This window comes from Echinops telfairi, unplaced genomic scaffold (genome assembly GCF_000313985.2).
Source record: "Echinops telfairi isolate 266 unplaced genomic scaffold, ASM31398v2 ScPeMD7_7473;HRSCAF=8511, whole genome shotgun sequence".
Classification (NCBI taxonomy): Eukaryota; Metazoa; Chordata; class Mammalia; order Afrosoricida; family Tenrecidae; genus Echinops; species Echinops telfairi.
Genome location: NW_022111377.1, coordinates 11,416,218 through 11,432,969, shown reverse-complemented (window position 1 = coordinate 11,432,969; position 16,752 = coordinate 11,416,218). Strand labels below are relative to the sequence as shown.

Here is a 16,752-nt window from a genome sequence, read left to right as displayed (position 1 = left end):
AATGTTTCATTTATAAATTTGTTATTTAGAAAGTTTAGTGTAACTTAGGGAAACTTCATTCGGTGTATCTTAATAGATGGAGAAATGCAAATAAAAGGGATACTGATTAAAATAGACACTAAAATTTTATCGTTGGCATTGACTGCAGTCGGAGAGCTGCACCAGAAGAACGTATACACCAATCTCACTCCGTGCCCAGCTCCTCTTGACCTGGGCCTCTATGATAAGCGAGGTGGTTAAGGAAACAAGGACTTTCTACTACGAAACTCGTTGCTTGGGCTGATCTCTGTAAGGAACAAATAGATTTTCAAGCCTTTTTAAGGTGATGTTTCGTTATTACAGAAAGCTGTGTGCCTGCGCAAGTGGTGGCTGCCATTGATGTGAACACTGTTGCTAACGAAGTGTACAAGTATAATTTCCCTGACACGGTACTACTGCCCAAGACAATCGACGTGAGTAATGGTTATTCTCGATTTAATAAATATATCAAAAGGACAATCTTTTAATAACAATATAGAAATGGAAAAAAGTTTAAGACAGGGAAATTAACATTTTTTATTTCATGACAAGAAAGCATGCTTCTAAAATAAATAAATAAAGTTTAGAGGAAGATACTGAAAAGTGGTCTCCAAGAGAGAATTAACGTGTAAGGAAAGGCCTAACTTCTAGATGCTTAATTCTGTATGATAACAAATTATTTTATTTCTTTACTTTTGATTAATACTAATATACCTTATGGGACTAACAAAGGAAGACAATTATGGACTATTACCTATTGAATGGTTCTTATTTTAGAAAGCTTGCCCAACTTAAACCTAATACCTCATCCATAATGAACTCAGCAGACGTGCTTAAACTGTATGTAAATTGGTCACTGTGAGAGTTCTCAGGAGAAAAATAAGATGAATGAAATCTTTAAAAATGAATCTAAAATTGAGGTAAGGGAGGAGAGTAGTCACTAAACAGAGTGCTTGGGAAAGAGGAGTAAGTCTGACCTGAACATTGAGTTCGTTTTAATGGTGGTGGAACAATTGGGAGAGGGATATCATCATGGTTGTACAGCACAAAGAGGGTCATCAGTGGCACTGAATTATGCATATAGAAGTTGTGGAATTGGAGAATGCTTTGTTGTGTATATTTTTGCCAAAATTGAAAAAAAAAATTACATGAATAACAATGAGTACAAGGAAAAAGAAAATGTTCTGAAATTGATTGTGGTACAGATTGTACAACTTGATCTCATCCTGTGACCTCACAGAACCACAGAGTAGAACCACCACTGTGGGTTTCTGAGGTGGTAAATCTTCACGGGAGTAGAAAGCCTCGTCTTTCTCCAGAGGAAAGGCTGGTGGTATCGAACAGCTGGTTTTCCTGTTAGCAGCCCAGGGTGTGCGCCACCAGGGTTCCTGCAAATTTCTTCCATGTCTGTCCTCAGGCAGAAGATGGTGAAGATGAATCACTCCATGGGGGCGCGATTCATAGAGGGCAGGGGTATAGGATGGATAAGGGGAGTCCAACCATTATCTTGATTTGGAAATAGAAATGTCTTTTAAAATTTGATGTAAGGATCATTAAAGAATAACAATGAGACCGGGAGGCATTAATAAACCTACTTTACAAACTTAAAAAAAAGATTGTACAACTCTTCTTGATATAGTTGAGCTATTGAATTGTATGGTAGGTGGATGAAGTAAAACTGTTAAAAACAAAAGTAACACTGTTAAGTAAACAGTAAAAACAGCCAAACTGCTAAAAACAAAAGATTCCTCTGATTTGATAGGAATACTTGTGGACTTGCCTTGGGCAAGCAAACCTCAGTGAGATGGGTGGACACAGTTCTTGCAACAAGGGGCTCAAGCACAGGCACCGATTGTGAGGCTGGCCGACTGAGAGATGTTTTGCTAGTTATGCAGAGAGTTGCTATGAGTCAGAACTGTTTGGGCAACAATAGCTTTATTTACCTGTAGAGATGCTGATGCTCTTTATCTTTAGTTACCAGACATTGTATGCTTCTAGTAGAACTGTTGTAAAAATGATTGTTTTCATTGTACTTTAGTTTTAGGAATTCAGCTGTCATCCTTCATGCGAGTGTGACCCCCCAGGAAGCTGCTTATCGTAATGGCCCCGTGCTGACAGACCACTGCGTGTGATGTGCTCTCTGATTATACTGCCCCGCCTTATGGTTTCCTGGCACACTGCTCTGTGCATGCTTTTGCACTGTTTTCCTTAGATCCCAGGCGTCCAGAGCTACTTTAGGCATTTTTCAAAATTTAGCTTTAATTTTATTTTACAAATAAATCTTGTAATTAAAAAGCAATGGACAAGCACATTCGAACTTAAAATCATAAAGACAACTGATATGTTGTAGGGTAGCCTGTTCCTGACAGAACTCAGAACAAAGCCTCTTCTCCTTTGTACGAATGTTGGACCTTCTTCAGTATGCCCCATAGTTAGGGAGCCTGTGGCGCTGGCCTGGTGACTTAAAATTTCACAGTTCAGTATATGCACTAAAATTCTAGATGAAAGTTGGCAGATGAAGGCCTGTTTCTCTATCTTCTGATATATAAAACAGGTACAAACTAGCACATTTCTTCACTGAGTGAATTACTGTGATTAATCTTGTCTGCAATCTTTTGAAGCTCTTATTGTATGTTACTGAATGCTCAGTAATATATTAAGCTTAGATGTCTGAAAAAAATGATCTTTTTTCCCATTTGGTGATATATTAACATATACATATATGAAAGGGGTGAAGAATAGTCATACTTATTTGCTAATAAAAATATTATTGATAGTCACAATTTTCTCACATGCTTGTTCAAAGTCATTAATTGTGTAATTCTCCGTTTTCTGACCCTAGAAGGCAGAACAAGTTATACTTGTGGCATCAACAAAATCAAGACTTGATGGTCGCTGTGTGCCCTTGAGTTGGTCCCAACTTAGTGACCCCCGTAGAGCTGCCTGCTAGGGCTCCTAGGCTGTAATCTCTGTGGAGGGAGATCTCCAGATCTTTATCCCTTGGAGCCACTGATGGGTTTGAACCACGGACTTTTCAGTTAACAACCAAGCATCAACGGTATAAGGTGTCATAAGGCAAGAAGAGGCTGGGATCCAGCAGGCTAGCCTTACTTCTTTCCTTTGATTCCTAGTGGGGACTTCAGGGCAGGTGTTTAATTCCTCAAAGCTCTACTTAGCTCATCCAGTTTCTTCACAAGATTTTATTTGAGAAGTTAGCTTAACTGAAGTTTATTTTTAAAGTAGTAAGTTATATATATATATTTTCCTTCTATGTTTTTATTTTTTTCCAGCAGTTTTATTTGCAAGGAATTTGCCTGTCATATAATTCAGTCATTCAATCATATCACGGAGAATTGTACAATCACCCCCACATCAATTTTAGAACATCCCTCCTCCCCCATGGTCAAATTGCCTTGAAGATGATTCATGCAATCACAATCCATTCTAGTACTTCCTGTTCCCTCCAGTCTTCTGAAATCCCCTCTCCTCCTCCCCCTTACTCCCTGTATCTCCTTGTAGGTGTCATTATCATTATGCCTCCACTTCTCCTGTGCTTCACAGCTGGGAGACCCAACAGAAAATAATAGGAAACAAAATTGCACTGAGGTGGTAAGGGTAAAAACATAATAGTATACAGTCAAAAATACTAATAATACGTAAGAAGCAAAAGATACTCAGCAATAATCAAGAGCCAGGGAAGAAATTTCTGTCATAGAGTCAGAAAGCTATATATTTTAAATTGCTATAATTCTGAACTACTTGCTAGCTCTAACTATTTAATATTTTTCCTTCTTCCCCACTCTATGCATGTTTTAATACTACCACGCCGTTCACCCCCCCACTGCTTCCCCTGTTTTTATTCCTTAGGGCATTACACTTGAAGAGTTTGATAGATTATCTTTTGATATGATTTTAATGAGCCCTCCATGTCAACCATTCACCAGGTAGGTATAATAAATATTTTTCTCCTGAGGAAGAATAATTTTGAAGAACTCATTAAATAAAGTCACACCATATTTGTAGGGACAGATACAAACTAGTGAAGCTTGAATGTGTGATTTTTCTATTTCCTAAAATTTGGATGTACTTTTATTCTGATTTTTCTGATTTATAGTATATTTTTATTAATTCTGTACAATTTGACTATGTGTTGTGGGGAATATAGCTTAAATGGAAATCTTGACTAATGAATCTCTAGATATCTTAAATAATACTAATAACCTGATTCTTTAAATAACAGTCTTCTAATTGTTGACAGCCATTGCTGTTATCATTAGAGGTGAGAAACTGAGGCATAGAAAGTTTGTTAACAGGGGTTTACCTGGAGAGCAAATGTTTTGAGAATGATGAGGGTAACGAATGTACAAATGTGCTTTATACAATTGATGTATGTATGAATTGTGATAAGAGTTGTATGAGCCCCCAATAAAATGATTTAAAAAAGAAAGTTTGTTCAGTAACTTCCCCAGAACCATAAATTTAGAAAATGTTAGATCTTGGATTTATCAATGATTTAAAATATTCCTACTATTATGTAATATGATTGTAAGTGGGATATCACATGTGGTAAGTATTGTAGCTCAAAAGAAGATGCTTATTTTTAATTCCCATTTAAGTCTTGATTTACTTATACAGCTCTTTAGGAAATTATTTCCTCAATGATGTATTATGCACCGACAAGGAGGTCATAGAAAAATGGAATTTAAATATCATGCAACTTTCCCGCGAACATTCTGGGACCCTTTGTGTGTTCCCGCCAAACACAAACTCGCTACCATCAAGTCAATACTGACTCCTAGAGACCCTGTAGGACAAGGCAGGGCTTCCCCTTTGAGTTTTCAAGGCTGTGTTTACGAGTGGAGAGAGCCCTGCCTTCCTCCCGAGGGGCGCTGGTGGTTTCGAACTGCAAACCTAGTGGAACACAGCTCCTCACGTAACCACTCCACCACCAGGGCTCCCTCATATATCCCTGCCTTTGTTTTTGATGCTATGGTTCTCCTATTGGGGGAGCTCTTTGTTTAATGGAAATGACTGATAAGTAAATGATTAGTTTGTAATGTGCTTTAAGATCTACTTAATAAAAGAATACTGAAAGTGCCATGAGAACAAAGGAGGGAATGGCTCGCTGTGTGCCCCCTGCGAGGGAGCCACTGTGGATTTCCCTGGGAGCGCGGCCTTCCGAGTCCTCGCTGAGCTGGTCCCCGAGCGAGCGGAATATGGAGGCAGATGTTCCGTGTAAAGGGAGCCGGAGCATCTGCAAGAGTAGGGCTTGCTTAAAAGGACCGTAAGTCGGACATACAGAACTGCGTGCAGCCCCGGCCTGTGAAGCAGCATGTGCTACTGCAATAGGCCTCTCTGTACCTTCCCAGTACCATCGCACCCTGGATAACCCACTCTGACGGCTGATGCTGACAGCAGCAAAAACTCTGACCCTGCAGGCTCATCTGAAACTGAGGAGCAAAAGACAGAATGGGAAGAGCCGGGGTTTCTGAGGGATCTTTGCGAGCCCAGTCTAATTTTCCAGCCGAGCCTGAGGTCCACTGATGGTTTGGGCTCTGTTGCCAGGTCTGAGGAAATGGGCAGGTGATGTCAGGTCACTTACGGTATTTTCGATTATGAATCTCGTAAGCAGCAAGCACTTAACCCCTTGCTTTCTGTTTCTGGTATTCAGCCCCAATCCAGGTTGCCCTTTCAGCATTACTTGTAGGATCCAATTAGTAGTCTGTTACATGACCTATCTTGACCTTCTGGTGGCACTGTCAGGTCAGCACTGGGCTGCTAACCCCAGGTTGATTGTACAAACCCACCAGCCAGTGAGAACGACTGTCTGCTCCCATAAAGACGTTTAGCCTCAGAAATCCTATGCAAGATTACTGAGTCAGAGCCGACTCGACGGCAGTGGGTTTGTGTTTTCTTTTTGAACCTAGTTAGTCAAACCATGTGCAACTTCTGCTTGTAGAATAAAACCTCAAGTTTAAGTCTCTCTTGTCTACATTGGACAACATGAGCAATTACTAAGTCACTAATTTGATCTGTTGAAGCGGTCGCTAGACACAAGTTACTGCTCTGCCGGACCAGCTCATGCTCTGAACTCTTGTCTTACCTGGAGCAAAGCAAAAGGTGCTAGCAGCCAACATGTGTGTGGGGGGCATGGTGTATGTCCCCTAAAGACTTCTTTTCTTCACTTAAGTCATTTATCATATTGCTTTGTCTAAGAAATTTTAAGTGCTTACTCATTAGATATGCATGATTTAAAATCGCTAAACAAATGCACCTGCTTTTATATAAGCAAAGATGATTATTTTTGGGTGAGGACAAAATTGTTTTCATTCTCTGGAGTTTGATTATTTAAACGACCTATGATAAACTTATATGTGCATTTTTTATGACTTAGAATTGGCCTGCAAGGTGATAAGACTGATCCAAGGACAAGGAGCTTCTTGTATGTTCTAGATATTCTCCCAAGGTAAAAAGCAAGCTTACCTTAATGTCAGACTTGGAAAGAATTTGATGTTTGTTGTCTTGTCGGGATGAGCAGCTTATCCACATTTTTTGTGCCTATCATTTATCTTCTACAGCGTGACTAACAGAGTAACTCCAAACATCTCCTGGTCTCACTGTTGTGGGAGGGACAGGGAATTACAAGTCTATCAGTTACGTTCTGTTGCTTCTGTGAATGTTGCTAATGCTAATGAATGCAGTTGCCCTGGTCCAGAAACTTGGACAAACCTAAGGGTTTTCTTTGTACACAGAGCCTCTCTGTGAATCCTTGTTTTTAGATTAGCAGCAATGGAAGTGAATCCATCAAAGGTTAGCTTTATTAGGTGTACAATATTTTATGGGAAAAATGACTAAATTATGAATTGTCTCCATCCCTTACAAAATTCCTTTGTAAAAAGGAAAAATTCCTTTGTAAAAAGAAAGCTCAAAAGTGTACTTGCCTCATGTATCTCCCAAGTAATGATTTTTCCTTCATTTTTACAACTTCTCAGTAGTGAGGTCCTTGGAATTTCATATGTTGTTTTCGTTGTTGTTTAGATTGCAAAAAACACCAAAGTATATTGTTTTAGAAAACGTCAAAGGTTTTGAAATTTCCTCGACAAGGTAAAAAATGTATTTGTCTTGTGTATAGTTTAGACTTGGAATGTTTTATAGTTGGAACTTTTGAAATACAGCTCCTAGAATTGAACACGTACATTCTGATATTTTTATGTATGAGGTATTTTATTCCTAAATAGTGAGTTTTAATGATATTGATTATAATGTAAAGTAGTACAAAGTTTGGTTCAACTGATTCCTTCTCCTGACAGATTTTGATTTTTTCCAGAATGAGCACTAATTTAAGTGAAAATTGTGTCTCCTTCAATTTTGGGTGCTCTTCTGGGGTGCTTTTTAAGGAGCCTTGGTGCAGTGGCTAAGCACGGGGCTGCTAGCCCCACTGGGCAGGTCAACTCTGTCTGTCTATGTTGTCAGTATGAGAAGGAATGGGGTTAGTGGGTTCTTGATGCCCATGTTTTCAGTAGGAATTGCTCTTGTTGAGAGGCGGGTTTGGAATTCCCTTGAAGCAGCAAGCCCTGGGCAGAGCCCTTTGAGATGGCAGCGTAGCTGGAGAGGACACTTCCATATGCTCTGACTCAAGTGGTGTCTGTGACGGAGTTCCATTGCTCTTAGCAAATCCATCCTCAGAAGGATGGGGCTTCTAACTCCCACCAATTTGGATACAGTGGCTTTCTATATTTGCCTTAGAGAATTATGTATATAATTGTCTTTAAAGCAATTTCTCCAGCACAGGGGTTAGTAAAGGTTTAGGATCATTCTTTTTCTAAGCAACTTGAGTAGAGGGACAGTGTTCAGTTAAAATGAGATTTTGTGTGTAATATTGTAAATGTAATAATCCTGTTTCCAACTCTAGGGTGAAAACTCTTACTTTTTTCCCTCCTTTAGGGAACTATTAATAGAAACAATAGTGAACTGCGGCTTTCAGTACCAAGAATTCCTATTATCTCCAACCTCTGTAGGTATCACAAATACATGCATGTATGTTTTGTTTGAAAAATACTTTTTATAGAATATACCAGAGGATTTAAAAACTTATGAAAAACGTCCATTATCTTTTTATCCTATTTTTTGCCCAAATGTTTTAAAGCCCGTATGTATATGTGTAATATTAACTTGAAATCTCTCTCATCAAAGGAATTTGATTCAACACACAGAATGGATGGTTATAAAATAATATTTAGGTAAATTAAAAAAATTAGGTAAACCTTGGAATTAGTTCAGACATAAATCTTAACTTTCTGAAGAATGTAGTATATGTCTGTCGATTCTTTTATACATGTTTTATTAAAAGATAATATAGACTATATAGCTTGAAGCTAATATAACTTGTGGTAATGAAGAGATTATACAGCTTGAAGCTAATCTAGCTAATATTAATACTGTATATAGCTTGAAGCTAAAAATAATGCTAGCTGTATTAGCTTTACGTTTTATAAAGTATATATATTTTTTCTCCACATGAAAAGTAAAAGTATTTTCTTTTGAAAATATGTGGCTTGAAAAAAAGTCTTTTAAGCAAGTATGTGGCTTTAGTATAAAGTACATGTGCTAAAGCTTAATAATGCTTCTAAACGATCCAAAATAGAAAAAAAGCAGAATTAGAAAGAAAATAGAATGAGTATATGATAATTTTCTAACTCTTTAGTGATATAATATTACCTTACTTATGTTTTATGGAGAAGAATTGAAGTAATTGGTTATGTTCAGATATTTGGCAGATCTTTGATTTTGCAAGTGTCAGTTAATTTTCCTTCTTACCACTTTAGATATATCATACAGTCCTTTCCCCTGAAACGTAAATACGTATCACAAATAAGGTATACATTCTGTGGAAGTTGGAACTATATCTCAGCTCTTTAAATGTATGTCATTTATTGCCTTTAAGGCACCACGGGGGCACCGTGGATTAAGCACTGGGCTGCTAATTGCAAGGTAGGTGGTTCAAACCCGCCAAGGACTCATAGTAAAAGGATGATGCTGTCTGATCCTGTAACAATTTACCGTCTCTGAAAATCTATGGACCAGTCCCTCTCTGTCCTATAAAGTTACTATGAATTAGAACAGACTGTGGGGTTAATTTTCTTTTAACTTCTGAAATTTATTAAGTTCCCCTAGTGTTTTTAATAAAATGAGGTAATACAAGACCAAGAATACCTTCGAATTTCATTATTCTGTTATGAGTCATGGATGTCTATATAACTTATTACCTGAGAAATAAAATGAAAGTGACTAGCTACAGTGTATGGTTTATCAGATTCATATGTCTTAGTCATTTTCCATATCACATTCAAATCAGAGTACAGAACAACTAGTAAAAGGATTAAACGTTTCCACAAAGCTTTCTTCCACAAATCAATAGCAGAATTTGCTCAGGAAGAAGCTAAATATATTCCAGCATGAGTTTTTTTCCAAGTGGTTAATAGTTGGTGAAGATCCTTTTAATGCTCTGTTAACTCACTGCTGTGCTTGACTTCTAGCTTGGCATTCCAAATTCCAGACTGCGCTACTTTCTCATTGCAAAGCTTCGGGCTGAGCCATTTCCTTTTCAAGCCCCTGGTCAGGTATTATCATCATCCATTTATTTCCTGCAAGTATATCATTGTCTACTAATTCATTTCAAGAACGGATTTGGATAGATTGATATAGACTCCCTAGGACAGCGGTCCCCAACCTGTGGGTCGTGACCCCCTGGGGGGTTAGGGGTGGCATCGAATGACCCTTTCACGGGGGTCGCCCAATTCTTAACAGTAGCAAAATTACAGTGATGAAGTAGCAACAAAAATAATGTTATGGTTGGGGGGTCACCACCACATGAGGGTCTGTATGAAAGAGTCGCAACATTAGGAAGGTTGAGAACAGCTGCCGTAGGAGATCTGATAGCACTGTTAGATAAGCATTGGACTACTAACCATAAGGTTGGTAGTTCAAACCCACATGGCAGTGGGTAGGTCTATCTTCAAGGATTGGTGTAGTGGTTATGCATTGATCTGCTAACCCCAAGGTCAGCAGTTCAAAACCACCAGCTGCTGTGTGGGTGAAGGACGAGGCTTCTATTCCCATAAACCCACAGGGGCAGTTGGACCCTGTCCTGGAGGGTCACTGTGAGTCCGACTTGACTTGATGGTAGAAAGTGGTCTTTTGGGTTTATGGAACTTTCATTGCTTTAAACAAAACAAAGACTTTTGTTTCAGCATTAGGACGCAATAAGTTTGAGCTAAAAGTGCCACGAGTGCTGCTTCTGCCCCCTCCCCTCCATAATTGCCCCTCTGGCCACTGACAACCGTGCATTTACCATTTTCTTCCCTAACAGAAGCCACCACTGCTTTTGTAGGCGCCTGAGTGGCGAGTGGCGTAGTGGGGACAAGCTGGGTTGTGATCCACAACCTTTGCATTTTAAGACCAAAGCCTGCCTGGTGGGGCTTTCTACTCCAGCATAAAGTCACTTTTGGAAACTCTCGGTGACAGTTCTACCTGGCCTATGGATTGCATTGAGTTGGCATCAACTTCCTGGCAGTGGCGGCTGGTTCTGTTGAAGTTCAATAGGCTATCTTCAGAATGCCTCGAGAGTATTTGTTCACAACGGGTACAGCTTTGTTTTAGCTCGGTGAAAACATACTCATGATTCGTACAAGCCAGAATATCAAGCTCCATTGCCATCGCTTGGATCCCTCATTATGCGAGCGATTTTATGGACTTCGAAAAGGGGCGGTCCAATGAGACACAGGCTCATGAAATGGGTCACATCCATCACAGTTAAGCATCAAAAGTTCTTCACAAAGAACTAAGATAAGTTTTAACAAGAGATTAACGATGTCGCTTCAATTGCCTGTAACAATGCCAGTTTTTCTCTTCTTCCTTAGTGTATAAAATATATTTTAAAGTGCTTCATTATTAAAAATTCCTACAACTGTTTGTCTTTTAAAAATAGGACTTTCTGCATGATTTGGATTGTACAGAGAATAATTTTTCCTTAGGAACTCTTGAGTATGAAAAACCTTTCAGTGTGAAAAGTGTTTTTTTTTTAATCACTATTTTTCTTTTAAGACATAGGAACTTTCTAATGAAAGGAATATGACAAACTGTGGTCCCGATATATTTTCTAGAAATGGTATTGTTGCTTTTTAAACTTTCCCCCCAAATATGGTGCTGTGTCTGTAGTCAGCATGCTTTCTATTACTTTGTTGAATGCTTTGATTAACACAGAGAAAAAGCCATAATCAACCATGAGAAGCGTGATGGCACTATAGCCATGTGGTGAGAAACTTGTGAAATCCTGTAACAAAAACAAGGAGACCAATAGCAATTGAGATTTTTGCATAATGTTGACTCCTACTGCCATCTGATTGATTCCGGTTCAGTGCTCTGGTGACCCTTTATAGAGTTTCTGGGGCTATACATTTTTATGGGCGCAAACAGCTCCATCTTTCTCCCACAAAACAGCTGGTGAATTTGAACCACTGATCTTGACGTTTGCCATCTAAACCATACCCTACGGTACCACCAGGGCTCCTTATATAATGTTGACAGGCTATTATTGATTTGTCTTCCTTTACAACAAACCTTTTGACCATGTGTGCATGTTTACTGAATTCTAGGTGCTGATGGAATTCCCCCAAATTGGATCTGAAAATCTGCACAAAGTTGCTGTGGATGCAGAAAAGGAAATTGAACCAAACGTTTGCCTGGATGGCAGCCCGAAACGCTCTAGGAAAGAAGCTGTGCTTTTTAAGCGTGAGACCACAGAAGACATAGACAGGAAACACCAACAGAATAGCGATCTCTCTGTGCAAACACTGCAAGAGTTCCTCGAACCTGACGTTGACCTCCATCAGTACTTTTTGCCGCCAAAATTATTGCAGCGCTATGCCCTCATATTAGATATCGTTACACCCACGTGCCGAAGATCTATGTGCTTTACTAAGAGGTAGGTTTTAAAAGAGACTGTTCATGTTATCGCCAAAATAATTAGAGTCTAGATTTTGTTTTGTTTTTTTGTTTAAAAGTCTTTCTCAAAACGACAAGAACAATTTTATAAAATGTTTCTGCTAGAATGTGTTTTTTTTCCCCTTGCCCTTAATTGCCTGCCTCACGTGGCAGTAGAATGCACCTGTGGAAATTCTTTCTATGTCCAGGACCCACCAGAGTCTTCATGAATGACAATGCCACGGTTGATGACCTTCACAGGAGCTTAATCATCAGTGGTGAAAAGATGGTGAATAGATGATGAATTGTTCATCTTTTTACCACCTGTTTTCTTTTGCTTTATTTTTTAACAATTTTATTGGCACTTCATCCATGTGTCATATAATTCACTAATTCAGTCATATCAAGAAGAGTTGTACAGTTGTCACCACAATCCATTCTAGGACATTTTATTCCTTATACTCATTGTTATTCATGTAATTATTATTTTTTCAATTTTGGCAAAAATATACAAAAGAAAAGATTATCCAGTTCCCAAACTTCTACATTTATAATTCAGTGCTTTTGATTATACTCTTCATGGTGTGTAACCACTACTGATAGTCTTTTCCAAATTACTCCAGCACCATTAACACCAACTCAGTGCTCCCTAAGAGACGGCTCTTCCTCCTTCACCCATGGTCACCAGTGGTCACATTTGGTTTCTTTTCCTCGTTTTCTTGAGGTAGTATTCATGTATCACACACTTCCATCGTTAAATCACATTTTAAAAGAGCTGTGTATACATCATCACAATCAGTTCTGATGCTCCCTCTCACCTCCCGCATTCCTTGTTTGCTCCCGAAATCCCCTCCCCCTCACACCCCTCCCCCCTACTCCCACGCCCCCCACCTCACTGTTTTTCTTTCTTTTTTTTTTTTGACCATTTATTGGGGGCTCGTACAATTCTTATCACAATCCATACATACACCCATTGTGTCAAGCACACTTGTACATTTGTTGCCATCATCATTCTCAAAACATTTGCTTTCTACTTGAGCCCTTGCTATCAGCTCCTCATTTTTACCCCTCCCTCCCCCCACCGTTTTTCTTTATAGTACATGAAACTCATAGATTTATGTTTTATCTCATGATTGGTGTGTTAGAAGAATTGAATTTTAATCTAAAGAAATAAAATTGGATCCATTGGAAGACATTAATTTCCCAGTTTAAATTTTATTCAAATTTTTAAATAGATTATATGTTCTCATGCCTCAAAATTCAGTAGGTTCTAAGGTTGTAAGACATCCATTTGCTTCTGCCCCTCCATCACAGCTTTCCTCCCTGACACCAACCAAGGTTTTCAGTTTACTCAGTAACATTCCAGAAATATATGTGAGGTTTTATTTAAATATACATGCATGTTTTTATTTCCCCTCTAAATAAACAGCATAATGTACCTGTATACATGATCGCTTACCTACTTTTTCACTGCACAGTATAAATCAGTCTGATGCTACTTCATGTCAGTGCACTGAGAACTTTTCAAATTGCGTAGGATAGGTACATCATCATTTTTGTAACTGTTACTTACTGATGGACATTTTGGTAGCTTCTTTTGGCCTCTTTATTGAATTCCATCCATTTTTTTAAACCTAGAGAGAAAACTAGGCCATCTCAGAAACATGTTACAAATGATCCAGATGTCTGCTTTGCACTAACGCCACCGAAATGTCACTGGAGAGCTGGGAGCTCTCGTGAGCTGTCTGACGGCTCACGACAGGCACCGTGCCCCCGAGATGGTCCTCTCAGACTCGGTCTGACGTTATCATGTCTGCCCTCGTCCTTCCGGGAAAGGGTTTATTGCTTTCCATGAACTGAAAAGACTTCCCTCAGCCATGGTCCGTTACCAAGTTCAATAGGATCTGTTTAGGACTCTCATAAAACAAGACATCAATTTTGTCATAAAAAACAACCTTGAAATTCTTCTGTAATTAGAAAGATGATATAAAAGAAGCTTTACTGTAAACATCTGTTTTAGTGGGACGACTACATATACATGTGCACATGTGTATACAGGGTATATATGAGAAAAACATTTGAGATAAAATTTTTCCCTAATGTAACTTTATTCTCTAATTTTTATTGCAACTGATTTGGAAAAATGATAGTATGCTCAACAGCAACCTGGTGATTGTCTGCTAGAAAGACATTATTACTGATAGATTGCATTTCTGTAGTGTACTTTTTGTACACCTCTTTTTGTTATGCAGTGGCCTAACCTGTGTGAAAAAGACAGTAAGACATACTGCATGACACTGAGAGACAGACAGAGGTGTGGTGGCCTGTGCTCGCCATGGTGTAGTAAGTACACCTTCAAGTTCCTGTGAAGAAATTACATTGGAATTATAAAAAATAGGAGGAGAGTGGGTGAGAATGAGCTGATACCAAGGGCTCAAGTAAAAAGAAAATGTTTGGAAAATGATGATGGCAACATATGTACAAATGTGCTTGACACAATGGATCGATGGATTGTGATAAGAGCTGTAGGAGCCCCCAATAAAATAATTTTTAAAAATAGGAGCAATTTATTTTCATGTACAAAACATTTGGTTTAATATGACCAGGATTCCAAAAGTGTGTTGCATTTGAATTTAAAGTCATAACAAATGCATGTTTCTTTGTGGGCAACAGTGGAGATGTGATAATAAATACAAAGAGATGCATAATTAAATGGTATTTACCCCCCTTAAAAAACACAACCAAACAATTCCAAGTTCAGTTTCTAAGAAATTTAAATAGAAAGATCTTACCTAAATCACATTGTGATTTTAACATAAGGCATATGTATGTAATATTGATCTGAAGATTCTTGAATGATGTAACTATCTATATTGATTTATTAATGCCCAGAAATGTTTAAGAAATTTAGCATTAGCAAATACATTAGGTGCTATATAATGTTTTGTTAATTTTTCAGTTATGGAAGCTTTGTAGAAGGTACAGGATCTGTGTTACAAACTTCAGAAGATGTGCAGGTACTATGTAAGTTTTAAAACTAAGTTAAAACATTTGAAAATAGTATTTAAAATAGACTTATGTTTAACACTTAATTTAAGGATATTAATATTACCTGGTCACTTAAGAATAAATATATATATACATATAAATTTATATAAACATCTATATGGATAGTCTACAAGGAAAGGTTTATATTTTAGTAATTTCCTGCTTATTCTTACTTTCTGTGTTGACTTTTTATTCTATAAATAGTAAATTGAAATTCAGCATCAATATTTAATGTTCTCTAAAATTAAAATGAATCTTAATATTGGAATATTCCTTTGAGGGACATTCTATGAAACTACCTTTATAAGGGAAAATAATCTTTATTTTAGCATTGTTCTGTTTTAATACTTCAGTTGTAAACCCTTCATGTTGCCATATTTGAGTACAGGCACAGCATATACACATTTTATATAGTCTGGACATGAGATTCCATTCTCTTCCAGATGCTAATTTGCTTCTCTTTCTACTCACAATGGTACCCTTGATCAAATACTATTATATGCATCCTGACTCACAGTGACCGTCTCTAGAATTTCTAGGACCAAAAAAAAAAAAGAATTTCTAGGACCGCAAACCTTTATGGGAGCAGACAGCTGTATCTTTTTTCTGCAGGGACTTATAGTCTTGGACACCTGAGGGAGAGTCACCGTTAGTCCTGTGGACTCCAGTGCAGTGGATTTTTTGTTTGACATTGAAATGCAAATAATGTCTGGATTTGATGTCATTTATTCAATATATTTTAAGAAAATATTCTTATTTGGTGAAATTAATTATAAATAACAAACTTTATAATGCTCTACTTATAAGCATTGTGAAATGGACTCCGTTGGTCACTTTACTTTAGATCTTTCATATACTCTTATCGTGAACTATAATGTGATATTATAATTTGTTATATATATTATTATTATTTAACCTCTGAGAGCTCAAAATGAAAAATACTGGCAAGTGTTATGGGTTATTCAACACCAAACTCTTTTTCCACGTTTAAGTGGCTAATAACAAGCCTGTTCTGCAGCTGTTTGCGTGCATTTTGCCCTGTGGCATGTGTTACATGTGTGAGGCTGTCAGGCCCCGTGAGCGTAGATAACAAACACATGTTATTGTTCCCATGCATTACAGCAGACAATATGTCCATCACTTTGAAACTGCCTCACAATAGGCCATCTTACTTTAAGAAATCTAGTTGCACACTATTTTATCAGTTATCCTGACTTTTTCTTACAGATTGAAAATATTTACAAATCTCTTAACAATTTGTCAGAAGAAGAAAAGGTAACAAAACTGTTACTGCTTAAACTTCGATACTTCACTCCTAAAGAGATAGCCAATCTCCTTGGATTTCCTCCCGAGTTCGGTATGTAGGATGCATGCAAACCTCCCTCTTCGTTGGTTAAGGGTCTCAGAATTTATTCAGGACCCTATGGTATTTCATGGTGTCTTCTAGACCAGCTGGAAGGCGATGAAAACGTCAGCCTCCGTTCCTGATGTTGCCATCCTCCAGCTGCGTTCTCTCCAGCTGCGTTCTCTCCACTACTGGCTCCATGTAGCCTGCCTCACTTAACTCTTTTTTTTTTATTTTTATTTTAAACATTTTATTAGGGGCTCATACAATTGTTATCCAGCACTTAACTCTTTTAACTGAAGTCTTCTCCCCTTTATTCCAACAGTGATCCCCAGTGGGAAAGACATGAGCAATGCTTC

The 16,752-nt window shown here is 38.0% G+C and overlaps 1 protein-coding gene across 1 annotated transcript in view; it reads left to right on the top strand.

Annotated features, from left to right (window-relative positions):
- Positions 1–16,752, top strand: part of TRDMT1 (tRNA aspartic acid methyltransferase 1) — a 27,026-nt gene that overhangs the window by 6,756 nt on the left and 3,518 nt on the right. The window contains exons 2-10 of the mRNA XM_004716004.2: positions 343–452; positions 3,886–3,962; positions 6,413–6,484; positions 7,057–7,122; positions 7,963–8,032; positions 9,555–9,638; positions 11,673–12,001; positions 14,960–15,017; positions 16,276–16,405. Of these exons, the coding sequence (XP_004716061.1) occupies positions 3,925–3,962; positions 6,413–6,484; positions 7,057–7,122; positions 7,963–8,032; positions 9,555–9,638; positions 11,673–12,001; positions 14,960–15,017; positions 16,276–16,405 (847 nt within the window). The 5' untranslated portion in view covers positions 343–452; positions 3,886–3,924. The remainder of the gene's footprint in view (positions 1–342; positions 453–3,885; positions 3,963–6,412; positions 6,485–7,056; positions 7,123–7,962; positions 8,033–9,554; positions 9,639–11,672; positions 12,002–14,959; positions 15,018–16,275; positions 16,406–16,752) is intronic.